Source organism: Vidua macroura, chromosome 27 (assembly GCF_024509145.1).
Source record: "Vidua macroura isolate BioBank_ID:100142 chromosome 27, ASM2450914v1, whole genome shotgun sequence".
Taxonomy (NCBI): Eukaryota; Metazoa; Chordata; class Aves; order Passeriformes; family Viduidae; genus Vidua; species Vidua macroura.
In genome coordinates, this window is record NC_071597.1 from 1961413 (window position 1) to 1977628 (window position 16216).

General features: G+C 69.8%; 1 protein-coding gene across 1 annotated transcript; it reads left to right on the top strand.

Moving 5' to 3' along the window:
• The first annotated feature begins 157 nt into the window (after positions 1-157).
• HDAC5 (histone deacetylase 5) lies at positions 158-15721 on the top strand. Its single transcript, XM_054000007.1, is given in 28 exon segments — positions 158-223; positions 1590-1703; positions 4049-4123; positions 5532-5737; positions 6169-6304; positions 6406-6520; positions 6619-6746; positions 6827-6958; positions 7901-8007; positions 8159-8287; positions 8613-8844; positions 9490-9668; positions 9944-10198; positions 10463-10613; positions 11082-11215; positions 11306-11426; positions 11826-11875; positions 11947-12054; positions 12603-12658; positions 12734-12821; positions 12910-13029; positions 13128-13225; positions 13780-13898; positions 13976-14013; positions 14015-14110; positions 14299-14383; positions 14507-14666; positions 15597-15721. Coding segments are annotated over 27 exon segments (3180 nt in total). The 5' UTR covers positions 158-223; positions 1590-1681; the 3' UTR covers positions 15637-15721.
• Positions 15722-16216: the final 495 nt, after the last annotated feature.

The following is a 16216-nucleotide window of genomic DNA, read 5'->3' on the forward strand; positions in this document are numbered from 1 at the left end:
CCCGCTAGGCTCCGCCCCTCCATTCGGCACCGCCCCTTTAAGGGGACGGGGGGTGGGGGGGGGCTCCGCGCGCGGGGCTATTTTTAGCGCCGGGCGCCGTCACGTGACCCGGAGTGACGTCACCGAATGTTGTTGTCGGGGCGGGCGGGGCCGCGCGGCGAAGATGGAGGAGGAGGCGGGGGGGCGGCGGGGCGCGCGCCGGGCGGCACCGGGGGGACCCCAGGTACGGGGGGACCCGGGGGGGGCACCGGGACCGCCGAGATCGGGGCGGGGGCCCGCGGCGGGCCGGGGTCTGCGCTGTCGGGGACCCCCGTGCGGCTCCCGGGGGGGCTCCGTGCGGCGGCGGCGGGGGGGGGGCTGCAATCCCGGAGGTCCGGTGCGGTTCGAGGCGGGAGGGGGGGGGTCTGTGCGGTGGGGGTGGGATTCGGTGCGCTTGGGGGGCGCGGGGTGAGGGGCTGTGCGCCGTGCGGAGCGGGGAGGGGGGGGCCCGCAGCGGGGGACCCCCGGTGCGGATTTTGGGGGGGGCTGCAGCGGGGGGAGCCCTGTGCGGGCCCGGGGCTGCAGCGGGGCCCGCGCAGCTCGCGGGAGGGGCCGCGATGGGGTCCCTGTGTGCTTTGGGAGGGGCTCCGGTGGGGGGGCACGCTGCGGGTCGGGGGGGCTGCGGTGGGGGTCCCGGTGCGATCCGGTGCGGGGCTGCAAGAGGGGACCCCGGTGCGGGCGGGGGGTCCTGTGCATTCCGGGGTCCCGGTGCGGCTCGAGGCGGGGGGAGCCCGTGCAATGGGGGGCCCTGCAGTCCGGGGGGGGGCCCTGTGCAGTTCGGGGGAGCCCTGCAGTTTCGGGGGTCCCGGTGCGGTTCGGCGGGGCCCTGCAACGAGCGGTCCCGGCGCGGGTCGGGGGGCTCGGCGCGGTTCGGGGGGGAGGGTCTGTGCGGGTCGGGGTCCCGGTGCGATGGGCTGTACACCGTGCAGTGGGGGGGGGTCCCCGTGCTCTCGGGGGACCCTGCGGGTTCGGGGTTCCCGCAGTGTCGGGGGGCCCGTGCGCCAGCACGGCGGCGGCTCCGCAGCGCGGCCGGGGGGGGGCCGGGGGGGCCCCGCTGCACCGCGCCGGGCTCGGCGCTGCCGGCAGCGCGAGTGGCGTGTCCCCCCCGCGGGGTCCGTCCCGCCGCGTGGCCCTCGTGGGTGACGCCCCCAGACCCCCATCTCAGGGGGGACCCCTATCTGGGGGGGGTTGCAGCACCGGGGTGCTCGCGGGGAGGGTCAGCGTGTGTCCCCCCCTCCGGCCGTGTCCTTATGGGGGTCCCATCCGTGTCCCTGAGGGGTGGCACGGCCGGGGGGTCCTTCCCCGCTATCCCCCTGGGGCCCCCCCTTTTCCTGCAGAGCCTTGTGCAGCGCTGCCGACCCCCAGGTCCCTTCTGGGGGTGTCCCAAGGCCCCCCCATCCCGGGGGACAGCGGAGGGCAGGGGGCCACATCCTGCCCCGCGTGGATGCTCAGGGGGGCTCGGTGCGGGCTCCGACCCCCCCCCCCCCCCCGTTTGCTGCGGGGGGCGGTTTTGGGGGTCCCGGGGTGCTGACCGACGCTTGGTCCCGCAGGGCTCCCTGGCGGCGCGGGCACAGCCCCGGTGCCCCGGCCGGCGCTGACGGACACGCGCCTCTGCGAGCCCCCCCGGCACCCGCGGGCCACCATGGACCCCCAGAGCGACGCAGGTGAGAGCCCGCGGGGGCTGCACCCCGCTGGGCACCGCTCCGGTGGCCCTCGGCACGGCCCGGGCACTGCCGTGTCCCCCTGCGTGTCCCCCGTCCCTGCTGTGGCCCTGCAGCCCCCCCGCTGTCCCCCAGGTATTGGGGTACTGGGGGGCCGCAGCAGCGTTCCGCCCAGCGGGGCACATCCGCGCCGGCCGGGGGTGCCCGGGCACCGGGGGGGCACCAGGGCCGTGCCAGCCGCCCCCTCCCTCCGGTTATCCCAGCCCGTGTCGCCGCCGCCCCCTTCCCGGTGCTGCCAGACCCCGGCATCCTCCCGCTGGGAGGGGAAGTTGAGGCACGGCTCCTGGCACCGTCGTGGCGCGGCTCACGCGTGGCTCTTTATGCCACCGGGGGCGGGTCCCCGCGGTGCCACGCGTGGGGACAGCCGTGGTGCCCGCGAGGGCCGTGCCCGCGCTGTCCCGGCTCCCGCCGGCTCCCCGGCGGAGCCGCCCTGTAATTATCCCGGTGGGAACTCCGGCGACATCTGGACGCGCTCATGTCCCACCCCCTCCCCGCGAGGGGACACGCGGCAGCGCCGACACCGCGGCCTCCGGAGGGGAAACTGAGGCCCGGGGCTGTGGCAGCGCCCCGTGTCCCGCTGCAGGGACTCGCCGCCGGCTGGGGACCGGGGGCGTGTGTCCCCTCTGTCCCCAGCCCCCCCGCCCCCCCCGAGCCGCCCGCCGGTATTTTTGGAGCGGCCGCAGGGCTGGAGCGTCGCCCGGCCGTGCCGGGCACGGGGCTGGCACGCGGCGCGGTGGCACGGGGACACGGCGGCACGGGGACACGGCCTGGCCGCCTCTGCCATCCCTGGGGCGCTTTCCTTGGGGTCCCCTCCCGGCTTTGGCTTTGGGGCTGCCTGGGGGCCTTCGGGGACCCCTCGGGGGTGCTGAGCTGGGAGGTCTCGGCCGGGCTGGGGCCATCGGGGATGTGGCAGAGGCCAGCCCTGTGCTCAGTGGTCCCCAGTCAGCCCCCGGGGGTCCCTAGTCAGCCCCTGGGGGCTCCGTGACCCCCAGGGCTCCTTTTCCCAGCCCCATCCCAGAACCGGGGGGTCCCGTGGGTGCCGGTCCCATCCTGGGGCGCAGCCCCTCGCTCTCCTCCTTCCCTCCCGGAGTTCCTGGCGGTCCCCACTACTCCCCCCAACATCCCTGCGGGTCCCCCCGTCCCCCAGGTGTGCCACCACCTCTGGAGGGGGCTCCGCTGCCCAGGGCACCCCTCTGCCCTGCCGTGGGAGCCAGGAAAGGAGTCTGGGAGTTGGAGCGGGGGTCCGAGCACCAGGAAGGGGGTCCGGGAGCCAGGCGGGCCCATTCCCGCGGCCTCCTGCCCGCTGGCAGCACCAGAAATAGCCGGGCTGACGTCAAGCCCCAAAGCACCCCGGGGGGGGCAGCGGGGGGGGGGGGGGGGGGCGGGGGGTGTCCCAGAAATATCCCGGCTATTAAAAGTCTTGGCTGGGGATTAACGCGTGGTAAATAAACGTGGCGCTGCCCCGGGGGGGGTTACGCACGGCCGGGGTGCTGGTGGGGGGTCCCCATAACAGGGGGGAGGCCCCCGTCCCCAAAAAAGGGGGGATTCCACGGTATCACCCCCCCCCCCCGTCGTGTCCCTGCAGAGCCACGTGGGGACGCGGATCCGATGGGAAATGTGCTGAGTTGGCAGCTGTGCCCCCCAGCCCCTCTTGGGGTGCTCTCGTTGGGGGACTCAGGGGGTCTGGAGCGGGGTGGGAGGGGGTCGTCTGCCTTCACGTTCCCAAAGTGGGGGGCTAATCCCCCTCGGCACATCCCAGATCTGATTTCCGGCAGCGCTGATGCGGATTAACGTCCCCGGCAATTAGGGGGATGTGGGGGGTGGGATGGAGCTGGGGGGGGGTCGTGGGGACCCCAGTCCCCACCACAGCTTCCCCCAGCCAGGGCAGCCCGTGCCCCCCCAGCCCCCGGGGCAGTTCGGGGGTCTCGGGGGGGGTGGGGAGGGGCACAGCGCATCCCCTCCCGGGATCGTGGCCCCCCCCCCCCGGCACAATTCCCTATTTATAGCCGGCTCCTCCCGTGCGCCGGCTATTTCCAGGCGCCAGAGAGAATAGCCTGGATTGGGGGGGGGGGGGGGCGTGAATGAGGGGGGGGGCCTTTCAGCCCTGCCCTGCCTGGAGTGGGGGGGCTGCATTTGCTCCCGTCACCCCAAAACCCAGGGATGCTCCGTGACCCACCCCCCCCCCAGCCGCCGAGGAGGGATTTGGGGAGCTGAGGTTGGGTTTGGGGGGGTGCACGTGGCCCCCCGGTTCCCAGCCCGTTCAGGGGGTCACGGGTGTCTCTCTGCAGAGGGGGGGTCCGGCCGTGAGCCCCCGCTGGAGCTGCTGCCCCGTGTCCCCCTGCACGCTGCCCTGCCCGCCCCAGGTGAGTGGGGGCCGGCCCCCCGTGTCCCCAAAACCCGGTGACACCGCCCCAAACCCCGTGACATCCCCCACGAGTGTGTGCGGGGGGGGAGCTGCTGAACACGAGTGTGTTCAGGTGTGTAAGAGGGAGAGCCCTCCCCCCTTGAACAAACAGGTGTGCAAGGACAGGTGCTCCAGCCCTGGGGGTGCTGCCCCCCCCCCCCCCATTGCGGATCCCCGGCCCCTCCCGTGTCCCCATTCCGTGGGACACCCCCACTGTGCCCACGGGGACCTCTCTGTTTGGGTGGTCCTGGGCAGCGAGGGGTTAAACATCCCCTGTCCCTCACGGGGGGGACCCGGGTGAGGACCCCCGCAGGGTGGGGCGTGTCCCCAGCCCCGAGGTGGCCCAAAGCCACCACTGACCCCAAAGTGCCGGGTTGGCACCTCGGGGGGCTTTTTGTAGCCCCCCCCTCCGAGCGCTGCCCCCTCCACGGGCTGGCTGCTGCCCCCCCCCCCCCCCCATTGCCCCCCGACACCCCGCGGGGCCCTTTGGGTACCCCCGGCTGGGGCTGGCAGGTTCGGGGGGGCTGCAGGAGTACCCCCAAACACCCCCCGGGAGAGCCAAACCCGCGCTGGGGGGGGGGGGGCTGCATGAGGCTGGGGGTGGTCGGGATAGGGGGGGGTGCTGCTTCTCCTGGGGGGGGGGCTGTGTGATCCTTGGGGGGGGGGGGGGTCTGGTGGCCCACCTCCGCGCACGGTGACGTCCGTGGGTCCGCGTGGGGACACGTCAGTGCCCGACGCGCGGCCGCGGCAGGTGGAGGGGGCTGGGGGGGGGGGGCTCATTAACATGCACCGCGTGCCCCCCGCCCCCGCCTTCCTGTGTGCGTGGGGCCGGCGCCCACCCCCCACTCCTGCACACGCTGTTCCTCGCTGCTGAGGGGGGGGGGGTCTGTGCCCCCCCGGGGGTCTCTGGGGGGGGATATTCGGGGGTCGGTGTTGCCCCCCCCTGCAGCACTCTGGGGGTGTCGGTGTGTGCTGCAGATGGAGGGGTTTGGATTGGGTGGGGGCACACCCTTCCCCCCCGTTTTTGTTTTTTGGGGGGGGGGGTTAACTGAGGTGGGGGTTGATCCAGGGGGATGGGGCTGGGGGGAGACCCCCGAGGGCTTCCTTGACACCCCCCCCCAGCAGCCCCTGAACCGCACCCAGCAACGCCCCCCCAAAACGCCACTGACTCCCCCCCATCCTTGGAACTCCCCCAAAGCGCCCCTTAAATGAGTCCCACCCCCGCATCACCCCTGGGACACCCCCAAACCACTCTCAGCTCCCCCCTGCATGCCTGGACCACCCCAAACCTGTTCCTTAAAGAGCTCCCAGCCCCCCCTCCATCATTCCCGGGGTGTCCCCATCCCTTTTCTCCCCCCTCGACCCAGCGTGTCCGGCAGGGCCGGAGGGGCCGGGGCCGGAGGCAGGGGTGGACGCGGGGCTGGCGGCGGCGCGGGAGCAGCAGCTGCAGCGGGAGCTGGTGGCCCTGAAGCAGCAGCAGCAGCTCCAGAAGCAGCTGCTCTTCGCCGAGTTCCAGAAGCAGCACGAGCACCTCACCCGCCAGCATCAGGTCCAGCTGCAGAAGCACCTCAAGGTGGGTGGGGGGGCGTGGGTGGGGGGGGAGGTTGGGGGTGCTGGAGAGGTGGGGTGTGGTGGATCCGGGGGGATGGAGGTCTGGGGGTGTCGCCAGTCTGGGAGGGGGTTGGAGCTTTTGGAGGGATGATGGAGCTGTTGTGTGTTGCCAGCCTGGGGGGGAATGGAGTTTTTGGAGGGGTACCATGGATGATGGAGCTGCTGGGAGAGGAATATGGGGGTAATGGAGCCACTGTGGAGGGATATTGGGGTTGAGGGAGCCATTGTGGGGACACTGGGAGCGATGGAGCCGTGGGGTGTCACTGATGGAAGGTGAGGGAGCTCTTGGGGGACACCGGGGGTGCCAGCGCCATGGGCCACCCTTCCCCTGGGGCCGGGGGTGTCACCCTGGGAGCCGGGTGAGGGTCCCACGGCGCTGCCCCCGGCCCACAGCAGCAGCAGGAGGCCCTGGCAGCCCGGCGGCAGCAGGAGCTGGAGCAGCAGCGGCAGCGGGAGCGGCAGGAGCTGGAGCAGCAGCAGCGCCTGGAGCAGCTCCAGAGCCTGCGCCCCAAGGACCGGGGCCGTGACAGTGAGCGAGGGCTGGGGCGGGATGTGGGGGTGCAGTGGGACTGGAGGATTCCGTGGGGCCGTGCTGCCCCCCTGACCCTCCCCACTTCCCCGTGCCCCCAGGCGCCATCGCCAGCACGGAGGTGAAGCTGAAGCTCCAGGAATTCCTGCTCAGCAAGACGAAGGAGCCGGGCCCCGGCCCCCCCAACCATTCCCTCCCCCAGCACCCCAAATGTTGGTAGGTGCCCCCGAGCCCCGCAGGACCCCCCAGTTCGAGGCACCGTGGGGGTGACCCAGGTGTCCCAGCGGGGTCTCTGCCACCTTCACCCCCGCCAGGGCTCACCACACCTCGTTGGACCAGAGTTCCCCCCCCCAGACCGGCAGCCCGGGGACCCCCCCGTCCTACAAGCTCCCCCTCCTCGGCACCTACGACGGCCGGGACGATTTCCCGCTCCGCAAAACCGGTGGGTGGCGGCGGGCGGGGGGCGCGCCGCACCCGCGGGGGGCGGTGGCGACGCTCCGGGTGACACGTCTGTGTCCCCAGCCTCGGAGCCCAACCTGAAGGTGCGCTCGCGGCTGAAGCAGAAGGTGGCGGAGCGGAGGAGCAGCCCCCTCCTGCGGCGCCGCGACGGCTCCGTGCTCAGCGCCTTCCGCAAGCGCCACGTCGAGATCACCGGTGCGTGGGGACAGCGCGGGGACAGCGTGGGGACACCATGGGGACAGCGCGGGGACAGCGTGGGGACACGGGCTGGGCTGGCGGCTGGGGCTCGCTGCCTGCCGCGCTGTCCTCAGAGCCCCCGTGGCTTCTGGGGTGGGGTGACACATGTGACACACGCGTGTGCCACAGTGTCAGTGTGTGACACGCTGTGTGACATGGGGCAGTGTCGCTGTGCCTGTGTGACACACGTGTCCCACAGTGCCAGTGCGACACGGAGCAGTGTCCCTGTGTCCATGTGACACACACGTGTCCTGCAGTGTCAGTGTGTGACACACTGTGTGACATGGGGTAGTGTCCCTGTGCCTGTGTGACACACGTGTCCCACAGTGCCAGTGTGTGATACAGGGCAGTGTCAGTGTCCCTGTGCCTGTGTGACACACACATGTCCCTCAGTGTCAGTGTGACACAGGGCAGTGTCAGTGTCCCCGTGTGACACACGCGTGTCCTGCTGTGTCAGTGTGACACAGGGCAGTGTCAGTGTCCCCGTGCCCGTGTGACACACGTGTGTCCCTCAGTGTCAGTGTGACACGGAGCAGTGTCCCTGTGTCCGTGTGACAAACACGTGTCCTGCAGTGTCAGTGTGTGACACACTGTGTGACATGGGGCAGTGTCTATGTGTGACACATGGCAGTGTCCCCATGCCTGTGTGACACACGCGTGTCCCGCAGTGTCAGTGTGACACAGGGCAGTGTCAGTGTCCCCGTGTGACACACGCGTGTCCCGCAGTGTCAGTGTGACACAGGGCAGTGTCAGTGTCCCCGTGTGACACACGCGTGTCCCGCAGTGTCAGTGTGACACAGGGCAGTGTCAGTGTCCCCGTGTGACACACGCGTGTCCCACAGTGTCAGTGTGACACAGGGCAGTGTCAGTGTCCCCGTGTGACACACGCGTGTCCTGCAGTGTCATCGGTCTGCAGCAGCGCCCCCGGGTCGGGGCCCAGCTCCCCCAACAGCTCCCACGGTGCCCACAACGGCCTGGCCGCCTCCGTCCCCAACATCCACAGCGAGGTACGCCCGGGGACAGGGATGGGTGTCCCCTGTGGGGGCTGTGAGTGTGTCCATGGTGTCGTGTCCCCACACGTGTTGGTGGCCTGTCCTGTCCTGTCCTGTCGTGTCCCCACGCGGGTGCTGATGCCGTGTTTGCCCTGTGGTGCCACAGCAGCTCCTGCCCCAGCCCCACGCCCTGGCCCTGGACGGGGCCCAGCTCAGCCTCTACACGTCCCCGTCGCTGCCCAACCTGTCCCTGGGGCTGCAGGCCACTGTCACCGTCACCAGCGCCCACCTCCCCGTGAGTGGGGGCACGGGGACCCTGTGGTGGGGGGCACTGGGGCTTGGCACCCCATGAGGGGGACACGGGAGCCCCACGGGGGGGTGGCACCGGGACCTGGAACTTCACAGAGGGAACATGAGGGACCCCCTGGGGACATGGGGACACCGTGGTGGGTGGCACCGGGGCATGGAACCCCACGGGGGGGGACATGGGGATACAGTGGGGGGTGGCATGGGGGCCTGGCACCCTACAGCAGGGATGTGGGGACCCCAGAGGGGTGGCGCAGGGACCTGGCACCCCTGGGGCGATGTGGGGACCCCCAGTGCCACCGCTGTCCCCGCAGGTGTCCCCCAAGCTGTCGCCGCAGGCGGAGGGCGAGCGGCCGGGGGTGCCCCCGGGGGTGTCCCCGCTGCGCCCCGGGGCTGCCCTCACCGGGAAGTTCCTGAGCACGTCCTCGATCCCGGGGTGCCTGCTGGGGGTGGCCCTGGACGGGGACGCCCCGGCCGGGTCCCCGTCCCTGCTGCAGCACGTGCTGCTGCTGGAGCAGGCGCGGCAGCAGAGCACCCTCATTGCTGGTAAGCCCCGGCCCAGCCTGCCCCTGCCTGCTCTGTCCCCTCAGTGTCCCCTCAGTGTCCCCTCAGTGTCCCCCTGGTCCCCCCTCAGTGTCCCTCTGATCCTGCCTCAGTGTCCCTCCAGTCCTTTCTCAGTGTCCCCCCGGTCCTTATTCAGTGTCCCCTCAGTGTCCCCCCTAATCCCCCCTCAGTGTCCCTCTGATCCTTCCTCAGTGTCCCCTTAATCCTCCCTCAGAGTCCCCCCAGTCCTCCCTCGGTGTCCCCCCAATCCTTCCTCAGTGTCCCCTCAGTGTCCTCCCGGTCCTTATTCAGTGTCCCCTCAATGTCCCTCTGATCCCGCCTCAGTGTCCCTGTGGTCCCCCCTCAGTGTTCCTCCAGTCCTTTCTCAGTGTCCCCCCGGTGTCCCCTCAGTGTCCCCCCGGTCCTTATTCAGTGTCCCCTCAACGTCCCTCCGATCCTGCCTCAGTGTCCCCCAGTACTTCCCCAGTTTGCCCTCTGTTTGCCCCCAGCCCTGCCCAGTTCACCCCTCGGCCCTTCCCCCCGTTTCCTTCCCACCCTTTCCCGGTCCCCCCCCAGTCTGTCCCGCTTGTCCCCAGCTCTGGGGAGCTCTGGGGGGGCTGGGGAGCCCCTCTGACGCCGTGTCCGCAGTGCCCCTGCACGGGCAGTCCCCGCTGGTGACGGGGGAGCGCGGGGGGGCTCCCCGCGGGAGCAAACTGCCGCGGCACCGGCCCCTGAGCCGCACCCAGTCGTCCCCGCTGCCCCAGAGCCCCCAGGCCCTGCCCCACGGCCCCCTCCAGCACCACTTCCTGGACAAGCAGCAGCTCAAGGTGGGGACGCGTGGCGGGGGGGAAATGGGCTGCAGGGTGTGAGTGGGGTGTGGGGTGGCTCTTGGGGCACCGCTGACCCCCGAAATGCAGCAGTGCGAGCGGGGGAAACTGAGGCAGAGGATGGGAAGCTGGGGAAGGGCGGGACGAAGGTGCGTGGGGTGGGTACTGGGTGGCTGTGGGGTGACTGTGGGGTAGAGCGGGGCCGTGGGGTGGGCACGGGTTGGCCGTGGAGCTGGGGTGTGGGGGGGGGGTCACTTAACCCCCGCGCCCCCCAGCTGCTCCCCAAGGGGGGGGAGCTGGCACGGCAGCCCCCCACCCACCCCGAGGAGACGGAGGAGGAGCTGACGGAGCAGCAATCGCCCCCCCCGGGGGAGAGAGGCCCCCCCCTCGCCCTGGTGTCCCCAGAGGCCGGGGACCCCCCGGAGCAGCCACAGGACCCCGAGGGCTGCCAGGAGCCGGGTGACAGCGGGGACGAGGCCGAGGCCCCTGGGGACCCCGACGTCACTGAGCTGGGCGTCACCTACAAGCAGGTGAGACTTTTGGGGGTGGTGGTGGGGGGGGATTTGGGTCCCTCCATCCCCCCGAACCCCATGCCCCCCCACCCTCCCCCAGCCCTGTCGTTGTGTGCCCTCCCCCCCGTTTTTGGGGACGCTGCCGCAGCGATGACTCGGAAGGGTCGGTGACTCATCCCCCCGCCCCTCCTCTGTCCCTCTGTCCCCGCCGCCCCCGTGCCGTGACCCCCCCCCCCTCTCCCTCAGTCCCCTGCCGTGACTCATCGCCCGCCCCCTCCCCAGGTGTACCCCGAGGCGCCGCTGCAGCTCTTCCCCGCGCCCCCCCTGGGGGTCCTGGCTCTGCCCCACCCCGCCCTCGCCCGCACCCAATCGTCCCCCGCCAGCGTCAAACCCCCCCAGCCCGAGGGGCCCCCCAAGCACCTCTTCACCACAGGTACGGCACTGGGGGCACCGGGGGGGGGGGGTCTCCGTGCACCGGGGGTCTGTGACCCGGGGGGCTCCTGTCCCCAGGGATGGCTGTGTTGTCCCCCCCGCCGAGTGTCCCATTCCGTGCTGGGGCTGTGGATGTTCCTCTCCCGTGGGATTCGCTTCTCCCCTGGGGTTCCCAATCCCTCGGGGTGCCCAGGGGTCCCCCTGATCCACAGGATCCCTCTGTCCCCTGGGCTTCCTGGTACTTTGGAATGTCCTGGGGTCCCCCTAATCCACAGGATCCCTCAGTCCCCTGGGGTTCCCAGTACCTGGGGATGCCTGGTGTCCCCCAGTCCCATGGACTCCCTTTGTCTCCCGGGGCTCCCAACATCTCGGGGTGCCCAGGGATCCCCTGGGATCCCCCTTCCCCCTGGGGCTGCCCCTCCCCGGGGGGGTCCCGGGGTGCCAGCCGTGCCAGCTGTGCTGTGCCCAGGCGTGGTGTACGACACGTTCATGCTGAAGCACCAGTGCACCTGCGGGAACACCACCATCCACCCCGAGCACGCCGGGCGCATCCAGAGCATCTGGTCCCGGCTGCAGGAGACGGGGCTGCTGGGGAAGTGTGAGGTGAGGGGGGAGCTCCCTGCGTCCCGGGGGGAGGGGGGGGCTCGGGATGGCACGGGGAGCCCGGGGGGCTCAGCCTGTGCCCCTTCCCAGCGGATCCGGGGCAGGAAGGCGACGCTGGAGGAGATCCAGACGGTGCACTCGGAGCACCACGCGCTGCTCTACGGCACCAGCCCCCTGAACCGCCAGAAACTGGACAGCAAAAAGCTGCTGGGTGGGTGCTGGGGGGCCCCCGATGCCTGGGACCCCCCTCTCTGGAGCTGGGGTCACCTTGCTGCCCTGTTCCTTGTGATCCCTCTGTTCCCTGCGGGTCTGCTCCCTCTGGGGTGGCCAGGAGAGTCCGTGTCCTGTGGGGGTCCCAGTTCTTGGGGCGTTCAGGGGTCCCAGGGGATCCCTCTGTCTCCTGGGGTTCCCCATCCCTTGGGGTGCCTTGGGTTCCTCCTTTCCCATGGGATCCCCCTGTCCTCTGGGGTTCCCCATCCCTTGGGGTGCCTTGGGTTCCTCCTTTCCCATGGGATCCCCCTGTCCTCTGGGGTTCCCAATCCTTTGGGGTGCTCAGAGGTCCCCTTATCCCGCGGGATCCCCTTGTCCCCATCACCCCTTGACCCCGCAGGTCCCATCACTCCGAAGACGTACGCGGTGCTGCCGTGCGGGGGCATCGGGGTGAGTCTGGGGGCAGGGCTGGGGGCGTCCCCGGGGTGGCCGTGCCCCGCTGAGCCCCGGTGTCCCCACAGGTGGACAGTGACACGGTGTGGAACGAGCTGCACTCGTCCAGCGCGGTGCGCACGGCCGTGGGCTGCCTGCTCGAGCTGGCCTTCAAGGTGGCCGCGGGGGAGGTCAAGGTGAGCGCGTGTCACCGTCACTCTGCCTCCCTGCACGTGTCCCTCCCTGTCCCACCCGTGTCCCTCTGTCCTGGTTGTGTCCCAGTGCCACACGTGTCTCTGTGTCACACACACACGTCCTTCCGTGTCCCACCCGTGTCCCCCTGTCCCGGTTGTGTCCCACACATGTCTCTGTGTCACACACACACATCCCTCTGTGTCCCACCCGTGTCCCTCTGTGTCCCATGCATGTCCCTCTGTCCTGGTTGTGTCCTGATGCCACACGTGTCTCTGTGTCACACACACACACGTCCCTCTGTGTCCCATCCATGTTCCTCTGTCCTGGTTGTGTCCTGATGCCACACACGTCTCTGTGTCACACACACACATCCCTCTGTGTCCCACCCGTGTCCCTCCCTGTCCCACCCGTGTCCCTCTGTCCCAGCTGTGTCCCAGTGCCACACGTGTCTCTGTGTCACACACACACATCCCTCTGTGTCACACACGTGTCTCTGTGTCACACACACATGTCCCTCTGTGTCCCACCCGTGTCCCTCTCTGTCCCCCAGAATGGCTTCGCTGTCATCCGCCCCCCAGGCCACCACGCTGAGGAGTCCACGGCCATGTGAGTACAGGGACAGGGTGGGACCCCTAGCCAGGGCCACCCCCTCCACTGATGTCCCATGTCCCTTGTCCCCAGGGGCTTTTGCTTCTTCAACTCGGTGGCCATCTCGGCCAAGCTGCTGCAGCAGCGGCTCAGCGTGGGCAGGATCCTCATCGTGGACTGGGTAAGGGGGGACGGGGGGGACCCCACAGGCCTTGGGGACCGCGTGGGTGGGTGTAGGGGGGGTCCCTGACACCCGGGTGCCCCCCCAGGACATCCACCACGGGAACGGGACCCAGCAGGCCTTCTACAGCGACCCCCACGTGCTCTACATCTCCCTGCACCGCTACGACGACGGCAACTTCTTCCCGGGCAGCGGGGCCCCCGAGGAGGTACCGGGGGGACTTTGGGGTTGGGGGTCCCCCCCCCCCCCCGTGCCCCCCACCCACCCTGGCTGTGGCACTGAGGGGTCACCTGTGGCTGTGCCCAGGTGGGCAGCGGGCTGGGCGTGGGCTACAACATCAACATCGCCTGGACCGGCGGCGTGGACCCCCCGATCGGGGACGTGGAGTACCTGACAGCCTTCAGGTGGGGGGGGGCCACACCTGCACGGTGGGGGGCACGGCTGGGGAGGGGCTCCATGGCAGGAGGGGGCTGTGCCTCGGGGAATTCCGGTGTCCTGGGGGGGGTTCCTGAGCCCTTGGGGGGGCTCTGTCCTATGGGAGGGGTCCCTGTGTCCTGGGGGAAGGGTCTCTGTGCAGTGGAGAGGGGGGGGGGCTGCATCAGGGGGTCCCTGCACACCTTGGTGGGGGTCCTTGCACACCTTAGGGGGTCCCTGCACACCTTGGGGGGGTCCCTGCACACCTTGGTGGGGGTCCTTGCACACCTTAGGGGGTCCCTGCACACCTTGGGGGGGTCCCTGCACACCTTAGGGGGTCCCTGCACACCTTGGGGGGGTCCCTGCACACCATGGGGGGGGTCCCTGCTCCCTGAGGGGCTCCCCAAGTCCTGGGATGTCCCTGTACTCTGGGAGGGTCCCCATGTCCTGTGCTCTGGGAGCTCCCTCCACCCTGGGAAGGGTCCCTGCCCTCCTGGGGGGCTCCCCCAGCCCTGGGGGGGTCCCGAGCCGCCGCTGCCCCCAGGACGGTGGTGATGCCCATCGCCAACGAGTTCTCCCCGGACCTGGTGCTGGTCTCCGCCGGCTTCGACGCCGTCGAGGGCCACCTGTCCCCGCTCGGTGGCTACTCCGTCACCGCCAAGTGTGAGTGGGGTCTGGGGGCAGCCCGGGGCGGGGACCCCGGCCCGGCCACCCCTCACCCCGTGCCCGCTGCCCCCCAGGTTTCGGGCACCTGACGAAGCAGCTGATGATGCTGGCGGGGGGGCCGGGTGGTGCTGGCGCTGGAGGGGGGACACGACCTGACGGCCATCTGCGACGCCTCGGAGGCCTGTGTCACCGCCCTGCTCGGCCTCGAGGTACGGGGGGACACCCCCGAGGCCCCCCCGAGCCCCCCGGCCCTTCCCCAGGGGCGTGTTGTGGCGCACACCCCGTGTCGTGCCTCAGTTTCCCCTCGTTGGTTGCGGGGGCTCCGGTCCCGTCCCTGCCTTGCCTCTGGGGGTGCTGGTGGCAGTTTGGGGGGGCTGACGGGGTGTCCCCACCCCAGCTGGAGCCCCTGGACCCGGCCCTGCTGCAGCAGAAGCCCAACGTGAACGCGGTGGCCACGCTGGAGAAGGTCATCGAGATCCAGAGTGAGAACGGGGGCACGGGAGGGGCCGGTTCTGTCACGGGGGGACACGGAGGGACACGGGGGGGGGCACCGGGGGGGCACCGGCCGCTCCGTCCCAGCCGTGGCCCCGTCCCTGTCCCCGCAGGCCGGCACTGGGGCTCTGTCCGGCGCTTCGCCGCCGCCGTGGGCCGGTCCCTGCTGGAGGCGCAGCGCGGGGACACCGAGGAGGCCGAGACGGTGACAGCCATGGCCCTGCTGTCCGTGGGCGCCGAGCACGGCGGGGCCGGGACGGAGCCCCAGGCCAGGTACGGCCCACGGACACGGGGGGACACGGGGGGTGTGACACTGGGGGGACACAGGGTGGGTGTGACACTGGGGGACACGGGGGGGATACGGGGGGTGTGTGACACTGGGGGACACAGGGTGGGTGTGACACTGGGGGACACGGAGGGACATGGGATGTGTGACACTGGGGGGACACGGGGAGAGACGGAGGGTGTGTGACACTGGGGGACACAGGGAGACACGGAGGGTGTGTGACACTGGAGGGACACTGGGGGACATGGGGGGTGTGTGACACTGGGGGACACAGAGGGTGTGTGACACTGGGGGACATGGGGGGACACTGGGGACATGGGGTGGGTGTGACACTGAGGGGACACTGGGGACACGGAGGGTGTGTGACACTGGGGGACACGGGGGGATATGGGGGGTGTGTGACACTGGGGGACACTGGGGACACAGGGAGACACGGAGGGTGTGTGACACTGGGGGACACAGGGAGACACGGAGGGTGTGTGACACTGGAGGGACACTGGGGGACACTGGGGGACATGGGGGGTGTGTGACACTGGGGGACACAGAGGGTGTGTGACACTGGGGGGACACTGGGGACATGGGGGGTGTGTGACACTGGGGGTGACACTGGGGACACGGTGGGTGTGACACTGGGGGACACAGGGGGTGTGCATGGAGCTGGGTGTGACACCGGAGGGGCCACGGGGAAGGTGCACAGAGCCAGGTGTGACACTGGGGGGGACATGGAGGGTGTGTGACACTGGGGTGTGACACTGGGGGGACACAGGGAGACATGGGGGACATGGGAGTGTAACACCAGGGGGGTCACAGAGGACGTGAATGGAGCCAGGTGTGACACTGGGGGGACACGGGGGTGTGACACTGGCGAGGACACGTGTCCCAGGGGGGTGACAGACACTTGTCCCTCCTCTGCCCAGGCCAGCAGAGGAGCCGATGGAGGCCGAGCCCACGCTCTGACCCGCCCGGATCATCCCGAAAACCAAGGAACACCCGGAAGAGACAAAAAACACACACACACAAAAAAAACAAAAAATCACAGTAAAAGGAAAAAAAAAAATCCAAAACACACACAAAAACACTAAAAAAAAAAAAAAAAGACAAAAAAAAACAAAAAAAAAGGGAGAAATCGAAAGGAAAACCAGAAAAAAAAAAAAAAAAAGAGGAAAATATTTTCTTTTTCTATTAAAAAAAGGAGAAAACCACAAAAAAAATCCCCCCGCCCGTCCTGTGCCCCCGGCTCCCCGCAGTGTTTGCGGTCGTGTCTCTTGTGCAGCAGCAGTTCCACCAGCACCCCCTGTCCCCCCGTGTCCCCCTGTGTCCCCCGTGTCCGTCGGGTCCCCCCGGCGCTGCCCGGACCCCCCCGGGGCTCCTCGAGATTTTTTTATTTAGGGTTTTTTCCTTATTTTCCACCTATTTCTGTGTGTCTGCCCCCCTCGTTCCCTCCCTGGCTCCGGATCCGTCCCCCCACCCCGGGGGAGGCGATGGGAAATCTTCGTGCCTTTAAGTAAGTATTTTTTTTTAATGCCTTAATTTCCCT